The following is a 16,718-nucleotide window of genomic DNA, read 5'->3' as shown; positions in this document are numbered from 1 at the left end:
TTTGCGTGGCTTGCTGGGAAGTTTCCTTTATGCCATTTGAAAATTACCAATTAAATGTTGACCATTTCAGGCTTCTGTTGAAGCAGTGACTCATCTAATGAGCCACGCTTTCTTACTAAATTGCTTTTATGGGAAAATAAATACTGTTCTTTTTTCCAAGTACTGCAGTGCACTGCCGATGAGTAACAAAATCATTTAAAGTAGTGAATTTACAAAAAAATCAACAGCAGTCAAGTCAACTAGATTCTTTATTTTCTTGTCGTTTTATAGCTCTAGTATATAATAAAACAATACAGACACAGGAGGCGTGTTTGTTATGCATCATTCAGTTTCATTTAAACAATCGTTGATATGAAGTAAACGACATTAATGCACATGTAGTGTACATTCATTTGGAATAGCTGCTTTTACTCGATGATAAGCTCACTTGGTGATGTTTATGTTACAAAAGGGCCACGCACGTTCAAAAGGTCACACAAGTGACAATAACGCCATCTAGAGGCAGAAAGTAGGTAGCAACCATCTATGACACCAGTCCTGAACGTGTCCTGCGTTGGCCATTTGCACTATAGAACTGGATTTCAACAGGTTTTAGTGTCAGGAGGAGTCGTCAGTGTAGATGAAGACATAGTAGAAGAGAGCGCAAGCGGCCAGCATGGCCACCGACAGCATCGTATTCCTCCTGTTCTCCCCGCGCAACATCTGTAACTCCTTGTCTGGTGGATGACAGCAGGGCACATTCAGTATGTGGCCACAGCATTAGGTAAACCTGCACAGTCTCACAATATGTAGTATCTATAAGCAATATACATGACACATTCATGGTCTCCTATTATGCAAAATCTACATTTGAATTATGTTCTAACTAGGGCTGTCAAAGTTAAGGCTTTCATAACGAGTTAATGGAAATTCCCTTTAACGCCGCTATTTTTTTTACCATCCAAAGTTCAAAGCGAAAAAAACAACCGCTATAAATAATACAGATGTTAAAAGTGAACATTTGTTATCTCACGACTGTAGTGTGCTGGTGTACCTAATGTTCTGACCATCCTATGTACAGAATGTAAACGACTATACATACCCAATTTTTTCACCCTTTCTATTATTGTTGCCATTTCTTTTTCTAGTTGTTGCCTGTAAAAAAAAAAAAGCGATAGATGACAAAAGTAGTCAGTGAAGTGAGCATCGTCACCTTCACCTCTCCTCCTCAGACAACTCCTTCCTGCTTCGAAACTCCGCCTTGTCTAGGTTGTGTTGGCAACGAGCCCGTCTCTCCTCCAAGCGATCAATCTGGAAACAAATAATAATAATCATATAATATTTGATAATAACAGCAATTAGTATCGAGCGTGTATTTGTTTGCGTGATGACGTAGCACAGAAACTGCAGTCTTGGGCTTGTGTAGCTAATGGGAGTTTATCAACGCTGATACACTACTATCGTGAGTTAAATCACTTTAAAACAAAGCAAAACAAAAGTCAAAATGTGACAATTAATACCTCAGAGGCCACACTGGTGTTCTCCAATCGCCTGTCTTTCAATTTAGTCATTTTAAACATAAATAGATTACATTCGCAAGTTCCACAGGGCTTTTGGCCACGACTAACGCGGAAGTGGTTTTCTTCTTCGTTGGTTTCAAGCCCTGCCCTCTGCTGCCCCCTTGTGTTTCACAACCAATGGTGCTGCGTGTTATTTTTTTAACTGTGCAGTTTAGTCGTTTTTACCTGTTGAAGTAAATAATTAAGTTTTAAAAAAACGCGTGTTTTGGTTAAGATACCGTCAAATTTGATTTATAGCAGGCTGGGGAGAATTACGAGTAGTTGCTGGACGTTTCTAATCGGATTAGATGACATTTAAGGACCGTTTAAGCGTCTGATAACGGCTGAGACAAGACTAAACCGTATTTTCTTTTTTATAAACCACATAAAATGCCTCTTTTTGTAAACCGTGACCAGATCTTCGCACATCAGGTCCACCTGCTTGAACACAAACTGAGAGTAAGTGGCGAAAACAAGTTGATTATCCACTGAATTGCTTGTGTCGTTATTGTCTAACGATGGATGGAAGGATAATTAAGATTAATCGTTGTATTTTTAGAGTAAAGAGGAGCGAATACTGGAACTGGAGACAGAGAATGCAATTCTTCATATAAGGCTTGCAGAGGTAAGAAGATTTCCCACTTAAGAGGAGTGGTAGTCAACTGGCAACCCGCAGGCCGAATTTAAGCTTCTTGTATGACTTTCCTGCACGTTCAGTTGAAAACTAGCAGATACGTGTTCTGTAGAGGATCTTTGATTAGTGTGTTTAAAGCAGGACCCAAAAAACGGCAAAGTGGCGCTTTCAGCAGGTCCTGAAAAACAGCAGAAAACTCCTGTTATGTAGAGGATCTTTGACAAGCATCATTTTAGCACTTTCCTGGAACCAGAAGAGCGCTCTTGTCATTTAGAGGATCTTTGACTGGTATTTTTGCAGTAGGTTGTTAAAAATAGCCAGGCGCTCCTGTCACATAGAGGATCTTAGACTAGCATTTGTTTGGTACGTTGTACTTTTGTAACTAGAAATGCACGGACCTGGATACCCACAATGTCTTACACCAGGCATCTTCCAATTGTTTATAATACTGTAGATGTAACATAGACGTTGGTACCAAACAATCAGGTTCCAATAATAAGGTCAAGCTCAAATGCAGCGTAACTATCTTCCTTATCTTGTTTCAGTCTTTGTGGAAAGTGCGTCGGGAGCAAGAGGACGCCGCCAAGGCCCTCCACCGTCAACAGGAGCAACAAGAGGAGAAGAAGATCACCCGCTTCGCCATCGCCAAACTCATTTCTGAGGTCCAGGTATAACATAGACACAAGGAATACATAAGATGTCCTTACATTCCTTCCAGTGATGTGGCGCTTCTGTGCCGCCGGTGTCAGGCTTTAAAGCAGTGCCTCAGTGAGGTTTTTGCCATCTATGTGAGTTTCGCCTCTGAGCTAGAAGAGCACAACAAGCAGCTTCAGGAGACACTGCAGTGCAGCGCTTCTCTGAAAGGATGCAGAGAAGATGAATGTCAAAGTAAGTGTGTGAATTTGTGGGGCACCCTTAGAAACACATGTTTTTCTACTCATTGACTAGTTGAACTTCACACCTCAACAACAGGGCGGCGACATATCACTCTCTTGTCTTGTATTAATATGTACGATATACCCCAGTAAAATGCTTTACAAAAGCAATACAAATACATTAGTAGTAGGATAAAATGTGTATAAATGTGACGGCCCCGCCTGCACCCACTGAGACAAAAAGACTGTAAGACTGACAAAAGGGCTCACTCCGTTCATGCCGTTGTTCTATGGAACAAACGCGCCAATGCACATTGTGAACCCTCTTCTTGCCTGTTTGGAGGCGAGAAACGAGGAAAACCGACACGCGTGCATATGGCAATATATTCAGGCTAGCAAAATTTTGGAAAAAAAGGTTGAAAAATGTTTTTGAGAAAATGTATTGTGATGAATTAATTAATTTAGTATTGTTATTATTTATTGTTTATTTTTGAATGACAGCTCTCTTTCTGCAGATTTCCAGGCCCAGTTGACAGCTCTGGAGCGCTCCCTGGAGGAGGAGCGGGTGAAGTGCACGGCGGAGAGGCAGAGGAGGAAAGACCTCCATAACACGCTGGTGGTGAGGCTTGTCGTTGCGTCTGTCGAGTGTTCGGTGACAACAGAAGAAACTATTTGACGTCTTTGTTGCAGGAGTTGCGAGGGAACATCCGTGTCCACTGCAGGGTGCGTCCTCTTCTACCCTTCGATCACGTCCAAGCCTCTCCTCTTGGATCAGGGTGTGTCTTGACACCGCACGCCAATACAATGTGTCGTATTTGAGGTGTTTTAAAATGATGATCTTTCACAGGCCGGTGTCCTCGGAGCAAATTGTGCATGCGATCAGTGATGTGAGTTTCATCTCCATTAAAACCTTCGTACGTTCTGCGTCCTCACATATGTCCTCGTAATGCGTTTCAGGACACAGTGATAGTGAACTGCATGAAGGCAGGAGTCCCAGCACAAAGCAAGATGTTTGAGTTTGAGAGGTACAACAAGACGTATTAACTATTCCTTTGCATGTTTTACTCACTGTGTTGTACTTCCTCCAGGGTGCACGGGCCAGAAGATTCCCAGGAAACTGTATTCGAGGAGGTGAAGCCTCTCCTTACGTCTCTGCTGGATGGGTGAGTGTTAAACAACACAAAGTGACTTAGACTACTTTCATTCATTCATTCATTCATTCATTCATTCATTCATGTATGCTTGCAGCTACAACGTATGCATCATGGCGTACGGGCAGACAGGAAGTGGGAAGACTCACACTATGATGGGATCCCCCGCCTTGGACGACCACTCAGGGCTGCAGCAAGGTGTCATCCTAAAGGCCGCCACTGAGTTATTTCGGTGAGATACCCGTCCGTTGTATTTCCGCCACATTTTTTGTTTGGCTGAAAGTTAGCAATAAATGTGCACGAGGCAGGCTGATCGCAGAGAAGCCTCCAGCCAGCCACACGGTGGAGGTGTCGGTGATGGAGGTGTACAACAACGACGTGTTTGACCTGCTGGCCGGAGACGAGCCAGCGAGCGCCAGCGCGTTCCATCGCCGGGGGAGCATTGCTGCGTCGTCCGGTTCCAGCCAGATCACCTCCCTCACACAGGAGTATGAACGCAGCTCTTTCTACTTCCTCACATACATACTGCATCGCCAACATATAGTACATACGTGAGTACAGTAATCCCTCGCCACTTTGTGCTTCAAATATCACAGCTTCGCTCTATCACGGTATTTCAAAATACATGAATTAATAAATCATTGCTGTTTCGTGGTCAACTACGGCCTATTATTATTCCAAAAAGATGCATACTTAAGCATATTTTATGCATTTTTTTGTCTAACTTAAGCATTTTCAAACATAATGATGGATAAATGAACTAAAATAGAAATATAAGGCATTCAGAAGACGTTATGATGTGTAGTACTCTACACTTTTCACTAGGTGTCAGTAATGTTATGACAATAGCCACTGCAAGAAGTACTTTACAGTCGTCCCTCGTTTATTGTGGTTAATTGGTTCCAGACCTGACCACGGTAAGTGAATTTCTGCAAAGTAAGATTCAATGTTAATAAACGGAAGGTATTTTTGTAGTTAAGGCATAGAAAACATGTTTATGGCTTCCTAAATACATTTTTTTTTACCATTATTAGAGCCATGTATACATGAAATAGCATCCCTATATTCACCTTTACACTCCTATTATTCTCCTGTTATTTTTGGTTTACACCACATTGCTAATGCGCAGGCTACAGGATCCCTGCAGGGACACACGAGATGGCCACGTCTGCATAGCACGCTAACTACTTAGCCTCCAATTTTTTTATTTAAAACTTAAGAAAGGGGTTCTCATGGAGTGGGGAAAAAGGCAAACTAAGAAGCCAAAACTTACCACTTTCACACGGAGCAGGAGGAGAACACTCTCTCAAACCAATGCTGACATGTGAGTCAATATTATGTCTTATATGTCTTATTTTCTCTTATTATGTCTACTATATTAGGTACTATGAGTGGAAAGGTGACTATAGGGGTGTTATTTAATGTTAAAAACAATTTAGAAGGACTAGGGATTACAGTACACACCTCAAATTTCAACAATAATTTTCCAATAACTTCTCAAGGGACAATACTATAGAAAATACATTTGTATATACTTTAGAGTAGTCAGTGTACAGCTTGTACAGCCGAATCGATTTACTATCCACTGAAAATGAGTCAACACACAGCCATTATTATCTAAATATCTGAATGACCTATATACTGTATATAAATTTACTTTCTATCCTATTGTCCCTTGAGAAGACAGAATAAAACGGTAGCTACCGACCCATTTACCTCACTTAAGAAGCATCCTGATAGTGTTCTTCCCCCTGCAGGCCTGTGAGTGACACCTGTGAAGTGACGCAGATCATGAGCAGAGTGCTGAGGCTCAGAGCTCACTGTCCCACTCACGTGCACGCCGACTCCTCACGCTCCCACCTCATTGTCACGCTCACTATTTCCTCGAAGAGTCCCAACGCTCGTGCCCTGGGTGAGAAGCCTCTACTTGAGGTGTCCACACGTTTTCCAGCAAGGGCCACATAGTGAAATATGAAAGGATGCCACTTTGATGTTTAGTAAAGCAACACATGTACCTGTAGATATGCTCAGAAGTGACATCCTGTGTATTTCCAGAACAAACTGCATGTCAGCTTTGTGATACACCGGAGGTGAAAAAGCCTATTATTAGTATCAACTTTGCTCTTTGCTCTATTTTTCCCATTTTTGCTGGGTTTTTTGTTTTTGAGATTTCAAAAAAGAGGTTCATCGGTGTGTTCCTCCTCCTTTAGCGCGCAGGCTGCAGAGCACCAAGAAGAACACGCAACACTCCACCCAGAGGCAGTGGTGGAGCCCGCGTTGTCGCCGCAACAACCCCGCCACGCGACACTCCCCGGATGATAGCCTGGGAAGCCCCGCCTCTTCCCGTTGCCCCTCCCCTTCGCAGTCTCCTTGCCCCTCCCCGAGATTGAGCACCTCCGGGGCCCCGTTCAGGACCAAGCTGCAGCTTGTGGACCTTGCAGGGAGTGAGTGTGTTGGTGAGCAGGTTGAAATTCACATCTTACGTCCACTTGAACACACACTTACGGTGTGTTTGCGTCAGATATGACTGGCGTTTCAGGCGCAGCCCTGTGGGAGGTGTCCTGCATCAACCGCAGTCTCTCGGCCCTGTCGGACGTCCTTGGCGCACTGGCCGAGCAGAGGCCTCACATCCCCTACAGGAACAGCAAGCTCACACACCTGCTCCAGGACACCATAGGTGACGCATAACCACATAAATCAAAATGCATTCTGGTTTGGACCAACCTTCGATTTCTCCACCAGGTGGCGACGCAAAGCTGCTGGTGATGCTGTGCGTGTCCCCGACACACCGCTACATCACCGAGTCCCTGCAGACTCTGGGATTTGGCGCACGGGCCCGCCAGGTCCAACGAACTCTCTCGAGGAAGAAGAGCAACACATCCAAAGCTAAGTAAAAAAAGACCGCGAGGAATTGCACCTAACATCACAGGAAATATACCCACCCTAGGATGCATTCAAATACTGCAGAAACCCTGCCAAGAGCAACATTTAGAGGCTGTTGGATCCAAACACTTGTTCCATAAAGCATACTTTCCATTGATCCATCACTAATGCAGAGCCTTAAACAGTAAATGACACCTTACTGAATCACTTGTCTCTGTACTGGCTAGAGTAGCAGATATTTAGGTAATTCCTCACCCAAGTATACAGTATCAAACTCACTTGATTATTATATATTATTGTTTATTACGTTTCCATTGAAACCTGCATTTTTATCTTTTTTGTTTTGGGGGGATAAGAATTAACAGCATTAGAAAAAAAGTTGCTATTTATACTTCCTGAAGTAATAATAAACATAGTAATCATTTCAAAATCACATAGAAGTTATTATACTTTATTATTTAAATATAGTTAGCAAAAATTAACAAAACAGGTATATGCATTCGTAGTAATAGCACAGTATATCCAATGATATAATATTTATTATTATTACTAATATTATTATATTATTGTTTTGGTAATTGTCTTTATTGGTAGTTTTATATAGTTTAAATATAAAATAGTGAGAGTGGGTGGGTGAGTGGGAGAATATAATAGTAATAATAAATGTGTAATATATCATAATAATGCAATATTTCCTTTAACATGTCATCTTTCACAGTTGTAAAGGTGTGGAATTGGCATTTGTGTCATGTATTTTCTCACAGGCAATTGGTACTGTCTGTCAAATGTTTGCAGCATTTCTTGAAATGCTGGCTTTTCAACTGTTTCTTTTGCGATGACTTTCTGTGGGCGAACACCATTTTGCGCTGCTCCGTTTGTATTTTCTTTGCTGACCAAACGTCTCAGTGAGTGTTGACTGTCATCTCTGTGTGTAGTTTTTTTAGGAAAACTGGGGCGGGTAGACTTGTTTGAGGTGGGCAAGTTTGTTTTATTGCTACCCCTTTTAAATAAAATCAGCATACTGCCTCGCTTGTGTTGATGGGATCATCTTGCTCATTAATGTTCCCACCTGGGGGGTGTGGCATTTGGCTTTGCAAGCATCTTTTTTCCTCCTAATTTCGACTACCTTCCCTTGCATTGCTCCTCACAAGGCTCCACTCTTTTGCTATGTGTATGCTAGCGACCCCGCCTACCCCACAGAGACAAAGAGACTGCATCACTGACGAGCGCTGTCACTCTGGTTGCTGTTGTTCTATGAAGGTGCTGAATCAATGCAGAGTGAACAATCTTCCTGCATGTTTTGAGGCGAGAGATGAGGAAAACAGACACGCATGCACATGGCATATATGGAAAATGATCAAGGTCACGTTCACTTATTGTGGGATTCATTTATTTATTTATGGCAAGACAGTTTTTGTTCTGGACGAGAAATCTCGTAATGTTTTAATCTTGCGACGCCCCTCAGTCACTTGTAATTAAAATGTGTTAAAGCACATGCAAGAGTGCGGATGACCTGCTTTTTTACTCGCAGGAAACAATTTCAGATGTCCCAGGCAGCACTCTGCTGCTGTGTTGATAATAGCCAAGAAGACTACCTACTTTGACTATCAGCAGCAGAGCAGCTCTGGTTTTTGAATTACTGTACTGAGTGTAGGAGGCAGGTGGAATATTCCATAATCCTGGTCATTTTTCATAATGATTATTCACAGCTACTTTGGAATGACTGCACCGTCTCTGCTTTCGTCGGAGAGAAGCATGTGGGCAGGCTCAAACTGACGACGACAACGGTGCAAAGCAGGGGTGTCCAAACACCCCTTTTCCAGCGAAAAATGAAAGGATGCAACTTTACCACTTTGATATTTTGGAAAGCACCGCACGTAGCTATGCTAAGAAGTTACATATATTTCAAGAAAAGCTGCATCTCAGCTTTATTATATAAGTGAAAAAACTTATTATTAGTATGAAATTTGACATTTTTCCCCCCCGTTTTTGCAGTTTTTTTTTTAATTTTCCAAATATTTACATTTTCTTCTTAAATAACTTTGTATATTTGCGCCTCACAATATTATGAATTTATTCCCATAATATTTTCACTTTATTCCCGTATCCCCGCAACCTAATTATCCAAAAATTACTTTCTCATAATATTACAACTTTGAAAAATAAGTTTTTTTTTCTTTAATATTTCCCCTTTGTGGTTCTAAAATTATTTTTCCTCATAATATTACATTATTCTCATAAAATTACGGCTTTTTTCTCTTAATATTTTGACTTTTTGTAAAATGACTGCAGATTTTTCTGGTGTAAGAAAACGACATACAGCATTGCTGGAAGTGATCTTTGGAAAGAGGGGCTTATGATACTTAAGGCGATTGCCAGCATCAGGGTAGAGTGACGTATGGTGCGTATGATCACGTGTGACGTATGTTGTTATGGCAGCTTCATGAATGATTTCAATTTGTCATCAAACAGGCGTTGTTTTGCTCAAACAAGCGCCACCTTTTTTAAGATACGTTAGTACAAAATGCCCAACTTAGTTCCTATTAAGCCTGCATACATTCAGTAAATTAGCTATATTTCCCCTCTGGTGGGCAAATAGGGTCCACGTGTTGATGGTTCATTAGAGTTTTATTAATTCAAGCAAATTGTAACAGTTACATGATAGTAATCTTTTTTTTTTTTTTATCTTCCGAACCGGGCTTTTCTGCCACCCTTCCCTCCTGCCATCCCTCCCTCATCCCCCAAACATAGAAACAGCAAATCCATACAAGCGCAGGCAAGTAAGTAGTAACGGCACGATACATTCATCAACTCAACAACACGTTTTGTTTTTTGTACGGACGATAAGGCAAGTAGAAGAAAGACCGGGACAGACAGAAATGATGACAGAGAGTCTGAAGTCTTTTCAAGCCTGAAAAGGCTGAATCGGACATTTTTTGTTGAAGCAAACGAGGTAAGGCCTCTCGTTACACAGTAAAGGGGTATCTGTGTGTGTGTGTGTGTGTGTGTGTGTGTGTGTAGGGGGAAGCTGCCTTCATTGTTGGTGGTGTGTACGGGTTGTACCTGGAATCCAAATCCTGCATACTTACTATTAATTTGGGACAATTACCGAGGCGTCCACTCACAAGTGTTCATATTTGTGGCAAGTACAAGCAAAAGGATATTTTAAAAAAAGGATGGCTCAGAGTTTCTGCTTTCCTGATATGGATATGAGCATGTGCGGCCCTTGCAGGAAGCCACACAACCTGGACAGGCAGAGACGCTCCATCTCTTGGCGTACATTTCCCTGGGGTTAAAGGTCGGTTAATGGACGTGCAGTCTCCGTCAACGTTCATCCCTCAATCAAACACACACTATCTTGTTCTGAGGCTACATGAAGCAATCAATGCGGCGGCAATTAGCCTGAGAAAACTACAGGTACGTTGTTAAAAAAGAAACAGCATCATGTAATACCATGTCCATCCACTAGGTGGTGAAAATGTGCCAAAAGAACTAAATGCAACATGCCTTCTTGTTTTTTTTGTTTTCTTTTACACGTTACAGGTAGGAGACAAAAAATAGTGGTTCATCTAGAAAGAAAACAGAACCGAATGAATTCTAGACCACTAGAAAGACGACAACAAGGACAGTAATGGAGGTTCTCCACAACAAGACAGACAAAAAAGAACAGAAAGTGAACAACAAGCAAGTGTCCGCAGGCTGTGTATCATTCCATCCAGTCCCCTTCGTCAAACTCCGACTCGTCCTCCGAGTCGGAGTACTCCACGGCGATGCGTCGGGACAAGATGGTAGCCACGTCGTTGCCCACTCGCTCGTGTTTAGCCTCTTGCTCTCGCTGCTCCTCCACCTTTCGCAGCTGAATACCTGGAGAAGGTGAGCAAAAAGTTGGAACTTAAGGTTTTTTCGGGTTTTACGTACAAACGAATGTACAATGCAGAGTGTACAGCGCTACTTCGCGGTTCGGACATCACTCCCTCTCCCTATCCCTATCGTGTTTTTTCTAACATTAATTAATTAACCTATTATTAGTCAGAACATGTGCATATTTAAGCAAATTTCAATATTTTAATTGTCATTTGTATAAGCCATTTAGATAGTATTGTACATTGGTCACTAGGTGTCAGTGAGGCCACCACTGAAGCCCCAGACTTAAGCTTTTTAAACCAGAAGGTTTAAATGATCTCAAAACAGGCACAATAATAATAATAACACAGGTTACTGTTGCGGCCATAGCCCACAGCAAAATAAAACTCAACTCTGAACCCCCGATGTCACTTCCTGTCTGCCGTGATACAAGTTACTGTACACTGTCTTAAATGGGTTATTTTCTCTGTATATCTACTGTATTGTGTAATATGAATGTAAAGGTGACTATATGGGTGTTATTTCATGTCCAGATGGCTGTAACAATGTTAAAAAAACGTATTTAAGTATTAAGATCCATAACTATGAAAATATTCCATTTATAATTAAGGAATCGGAAATTCACTTTTCGCGGTTGGGCCTGGAGCCAATTCAACGTGATAAATGAACGATTACTGTATCTGCTGTAATGCACATGCCAGGTCAATAGGTGATGATGTCGGTCTGCATCGTCTGTTTGGGACACATTTTCGTCGTACAGTAGAACCTCTGTTTTCGTTCTTAATTCGTTCCAAAATTTCTGACGAAAACCGAGGCAATTTTTCTCATGGGAAATAATGTAACTCCAATGAATCCGTTGCAGACGCACAAAAATATTCACAAAAAATACATTTTTTAGAGAATAATTTGAGTTTCACATGCAGAAAACAATGCAAAGTAATTATAAATGACAAATGATGGAACTTATTGTTAATACGGACTTCCTGTACATCTTGAAGAGATGGAATTCAATAGTGTCAACAATGTCAACAGCAAACCACGCCCCACCTTTTCGGATGGCCTCCAACAGAACACTCCGAGCATCGCTGATGGGTGGCAGGTTGGCAGGATGGTGCCTTTTGGCTCCCATATCATGCATGGAGGAGTGGGGGGGCGGGGACGCCATCGCCCCCGCCGACGGGAACGCTGGCACAGGTGGGGGCCCCGACGGACAGGGTGAGGAGCTGCGCGCTCCGGCGAGGGGCAGAGGAGGAGGTGGCGGCGGTGGAGGCAGGACGGTGCCATCCGGCTGCGGGCCCTTGTCCAGGACCTGCTGGAGGCGGGCCGGGGAGGAGGAGGCGTGGAGCGGGGGCGCCACCGGCGGAGGAGCTGGGTGGAGCACACCCGGGGCAATCTGGAGAGGGGCCGGGGCGGGGGGGATCGCCGAGGGGTGGTGTTGGATGGGTAGGGGGGGAACAGGGGGAGGAGGGGTGCCACGTAAGCCGGAGGACGGTAGAGGGGGCGGCGGTGGGGGGAGAGGAGGCGGCGGAGGTGGGTGAGTATTGTTGAGGCCTGCTGTCCTCGCTGGAGATTGAGGTCTGCTGTCTGAAAAGCCCGAACTGGAACTACAAGGAGAGAGAAGTTCATCATGTCACTTAAAAGCAGCTCATCTACATTTCTGCTCTTCTGGCGTCGACCCTGTCGGATAACATGACGGTCATACTGCATCCTCTAAGAATGTGCACCTGATGACAGAGGGCGGCTTGATCTCTCCCAGTGGGTGCATGGCTGGCGGAGGCGGTGGAGGGTCATTGGGCCTCGAATACATTCTGTCCCCGCTACGGCTCAGCAGCTCGTTCATCTGGCTGTACGGCAGCGCCGCCAGCGAGAACGGCCCGTCCAAATGTTCCATGTACAGCTGGGCCCTGAGAACACAATTACAGGTCGGCACTTTTATATTACACACACATACAGTATACTGTATACACGCGCACACACACACACACACACACACACACACACACACACACTGTATATAGAATACATTCCCAAGACTGACATGTTTTTCTTCACTTAACTGTGGCCAACACAGCTTTGACCAACATTCTTCTTCTTTTAAATAAACTCACATTAAGCAAGCGGTCATTAGAAATGCTGGGCAAAAAATAGTCTCACGTCCGCTAGTGATAGGTCAAAGAAAGCCACTAATTTCCATCAAATCTTCCTTGTTAATTGCATTTCCTTGGCAGGGGATTTGCAGCCTTGAGGCCCAATTACACACTTTGTATAAGCGGTACACCTGCACACTCTAACGAGGCAGTGCTGGCTAAGATTATGATGCTCAGTTTTGTTTACTTATGTTTTTATATGACAAATATTGACAAAAACCTGTGGGTTTTTTCAAATTTATGTTGTGTAACAACAATGTTACTATTCCTGTATTACATTATATTTACATGACAAAAATGGACCGTTATTGCATGCCACAGTTGAGCTGCAAATTGAAAATTTGGAGTAATATTCATACACTTTCGTTACATTAAGTCATCTAGTGGACTCTTGCCAATGGTACAAAATATGTTTGTAGTCATCTGTAGTATAAATACACACACACACACACACCCTCACACACACACAGAGTACCTTGTGTTATAATAATGTAATACAACATGAATGATATAACTAATTATTTGTTATTGACATTGTGCTTTCTTGTGTATTATTTATAAGAATGTTAATCCAGCTTTCTGACACCTGTGGTTACCTGTTGTCAGGGTAGCCAGCGGAGCCGTTGGCCTCCCTGTGCTTGCCGTCGGGCACGTCCTGCGCCAGCTCCGCACCGAGCGCCAGCTTCTGCCACTCCTTTTTGCGGTCGTGGGGCGCCCGAGGCACCTTCTCGGGCTCCTGCGGGCGGTCTATTGCCTTCAGCTTTTGCCAAGGGGGACAAGAAGGGAGGTCAGCAGGTAAGAGAATGTGTCGTTTCTTCTTAGTCTAAAACAAAGAGTGTCTTTCCTGTTGTTCCTAACGTGAGGTAGCCTACTGCAGTTTACTCCTCTACTATGAAGCAGGTTTTGCAAGAGAAGCTTCTATTGGTTAATTGGTCAGAGAGGGTCTCCGATGCCATGTGACTGTCATCATACGAAAGCACAGCATCTCGTGAATGCTTTTTTACAGTACTGCGCAAAAGTCCACTGTAAGATTTGTTGTTTCAGCAAGACAGTCAGGAAAGCTCAGACCGACTCTTTCGCGAAAAAAGAGTCGTGTTTGCTTGTAAGCATTGTTGTCTAGCAAGCGACAAGAACTACAAATGCTGTAGATGAGCAGTGCAATAATGATTCCAGCGGGTGGACGTTTCCAGCACCTTTATCCAGATTCTCACCAGCGACTATGTTGCATGTGTCCAACTGTCCACATTTTTCTGATGTCAACGTGGCTGTGGCCTATAAGACTTTTGCACAGTACGGTATGTGCTACACTGTGTGTAAACAAAGAAATGCACAATGTATTCCACTAGGCATCCTCCATCGTTTGTGTTTGATGTAACATCAACAACAATAAGGTTCCAATAACCATTGAGGAAAAATGTAATATTTAAACATATTTTGCACTGCATCAAATCGTTTTAAAAGGATGGAGAATCGGCATATAGTAGTCCCTCGCCACTTCACGCTTCCAATTTTGCGGCTTAACTCTATCACTGTTTTTGCAAAACATATTCTTTCATAAATTATTGCTGTGTCTTGATTGAATACGGCCTACAATTAGTCAAAAAATATGCTGTAAATTTTTTTGGTCTAAATTAAGCATTTCAAGCATAAAAATGGCTAAATGAACTAAAGTACAAATATAAGGCTTTCAGAAGACACATCCAAAGATATGTAGTATTCTACACTGGTCACTAAGTGTCAGTAATGTTACATTCATGAGACACAGGAAGTGGTGACCAGCAACAAGGAACTCACCCAATGCTAAGTCTATGTTATGACTTATTTATGTATTATATGCCTTATTTTCTTTTATTATGTCTAAGAGAGGGTTCTAATGTTAAAAAAGGAATTTGGATATCATTAACAGGGTTTTTTTATGCTCTATGAAAATATTCCATTTATAAATAAAGAATCCTACTTTGTGGAAATTGACTTATGACGATCAGGTCTGGAACACACACTAGCACGAGTCTTATTTATGTATTATTTTCTTTTATTATGTCTACTATATTGGGTAATACAAGTGTAAAGGTAACTATAGGGTGTTATTTCATGTCTAGCTAATGTGTGAATCTATATGACATCTTACTTCTGTCTAATATGTCTTATTTTCTCTTATTATGTCTACTCTGTTGGGTAATACGAGCATAAAGGTGACTAGAGGGGCGTTAGTTCATAACGAGAGGGCTCTCATAATGTTAAAAAACGTATTTTGAAGGTCGTAAACGAGTTTTCTATACTCTAACTATGAAAATATTCAATTTACGAATAAGGAATTCAACTGTGTGGAAATTCACTCATGACGGTCGGGTCTGAAGCAGCGATAAACGAGGGATTACTGTATTAAGAATTATTTGTTATATATAAAAATACAAAGATCTTAGAGGCACATGCATAAAAGTAAAAACGTTTAAACTAAAGATTTGCTGAATTTAAATGTAAATAAAATTTACATTTGGTGAAATATTATTGTCAGCTCATAGATCCAACAAGCCAATTACCTGCGAGTACATACTGGAAGCTAAACCGTGATGGCAAGCGGCGGTAGAAAATACGGTGGTGCTTGCAAAGCAAATGATTTTCTCAAAAATGTTGAGAAGCATTGATTTTCTTGCTGAAGGGCACACAAACAATCCAAAAAAAGAGCAGGTTTAGCATAAATGAATGATGTAAGCCAGGGAACAGGGAGTGCTAGAGATGATTAACCAAATGATTATATCTAAATGAGAACTGCACAAATTTCTATGAAAATCACTTGAGTCATCAAGCACTCCCTGCCTCCTAGACATGCTGAACACTTAAGCACACACACAAGCTGTTTTTTTTTTTGTAGCACACACAAAATAATAATCGCTGTTATTTGTCACATACCTGCCCAGGGAGGTCTAAGTACCTATAGACCTGATCATACATGCGGGGGTCCTGCAACTATAAGAAACAAAAAAACCAATAGGAGAAGCATCGGGGAGGGATAGAAGGGTCATGGGGGGGGGGGGTGTTGAACACAGCACTGCAGCACACGCGTCAACAACAAGGGAACATAAACAAGAGTGGGTGGCGAGGGCGAGCGAGACGACAAAAGGTAAAAGTGCTGTTAGACAGAAAACGCTCACAGCCAGGGGGAGGCCGCAATAATGCAGACAAAGTGGAGAGAATAGAGTGTGGACGACACACACACACACACACACACACACACACACACACACACACACACACACACACACAGAGTGATAATAGAGCTGTGAGGTATGGTGCAAACAAACAGAAAGATCACCCTGGAATAGAGGACACCTATAGGCTGCAAAAACGCAGTCATGCAAGTCAACATGTCAGAGTTACTATGTTAGTGCGCCTCAGCTGCTACCTGAAACATAAATACATACAACAGCATGCCTTTATTCTTCCATATTACGCCATGTGTGTGTGCTCGTGTCTGTGTGCATGTGCGTAGGCGGGCTTCATCAACACAACATGTGACTGGCATCTTGTCTTCTTTAGCTAAACGATGTATCGCAGTGCTGTAGCTGCACAAGCACAGGTCCACGCTACAAACCCCTTCTAACTGCAGTACTTTCACGCAATACAAC

The 16,718-nt window shown here is 42.5% G+C and overlaps 3 protein-coding genes across 8 annotated transcripts in view; 1 reads left to right on the top strand and 2 right to left on the bottom strand.

Moving 5' to 3' along the window:
* Window positions 1-230: 230 nt before the first annotated feature.
* On the bottom strand, window positions 231-1,634 carry ccdc167 (coiled-coil domain containing 167). Its single transcript, XM_054762619.1, has 4 exons — window positions 1,500-1,634; window positions 1,199-1,290; window positions 1,082-1,134; window positions 231-716 (listed from the first exon to the last, which is right to left on the bottom strand). Exons 1-4 carry the CDS (start codon window positions 1,557-1,559, stop codon window positions 598-600), a joined length of 324 nt encoding a protein of 107 aa, XP_054618594.1. The 5' UTR covers window positions 1,560-1,634; the 3' UTR covers window positions 231-597.
* Window positions 1,065-10,158, top strand: kif25 (kinesin family member 25). Of its 3 annotated transcripts, none has more exons than XM_054762610.1 (15): window positions 1,065-1,997; window positions 2,098-2,163; window positions 2,718-2,840; window positions 2,922-3,060; window positions 3,563-3,666; window positions 3,738-3,823; window positions 3,895-3,934; window positions 4,005-4,072; window positions 4,136-4,210; window positions 4,296-4,430; window positions 4,507-4,686; window positions 5,956-6,110; window positions 6,409-6,654; window positions 6,738-6,875; window positions 6,941-10,158. In XM_054762610.1, the coding sequence occupies exons 1-15, from the start codon at window positions 1,929-1,931 to the stop codon at window positions 7,090-7,092; spliced, it is 1,776 nt and encodes a 591-aa protein (XP_054618585.1). In that variant the 5' UTR covers window positions 1,065-1,928; the 3' UTR covers window positions 7,093-10,158. The 3 variants fall into 3 exon arrangements, with proteins under 3 accessions (XP_054618585.1, XP_054618584.1, XP_054618583.1); XM_054762609.1 differs by having other exon boundaries at window positions 1,066-1,997; window positions 6,409-6,642; window positions 6,720-6,875; XM_054762608.1 differs by having other exon boundaries at window positions 1,067-1,997; window positions 6,720-6,875.
* wasf1 (WASP family member 1) overlaps window positions 7,585-16,718 on the bottom strand; it is a 41,079-nt gene continuing 31,945 nt past the window's right edge. For 2 of the 4 annotated variants that reach the window (XM_054762615.1, XM_054762616.1), the window contains exons 6-10: window positions 16,003-16,059; window positions 13,689-13,852; window positions 12,670-12,849; window positions 11,993-12,549; window positions 7,585-10,945 (exon numbers count right to left, since the gene is read on the bottom strand). In XM_054762615.1, the coding sequence (XP_054618590.1) occupies window positions 10,788-10,945; window positions 11,993-12,549; window positions 12,670-12,849; window positions 13,689-13,852; window positions 16,003-16,059 (1,116 nt within the window). In that variant the 3' untranslated portion in view covers window positions 7,585-10,787. The remainder of the gene's footprint in view (window positions 10,946-11,992; window positions 12,550-12,669; window positions 12,850-13,688; window positions 13,853-16,002; window positions 16,060-16,718) is intronic. The other 2 variants (XM_054762614.1, XM_054762617.1) reach the window with 2 other exon arrangements.

This window comes from Dunckerocampus dactyliophorus, chromosome 19, assembly GCF_027744805.1.
Source record: "Dunckerocampus dactyliophorus isolate RoL2022-P2 chromosome 19, RoL_Ddac_1.1, whole genome shotgun sequence".
In the NCBI taxonomy this organism is placed as follows: Eukaryota; Metazoa; Chordata; class Actinopteri; order Syngnathiformes; family Syngnathidae; genus Dunckerocampus; species Dunckerocampus dactyliophorus.
Note: the sequence above shows the minus strand (reverse complement) of the source record. Positions and strands in the feature narration are given on the sequence as shown.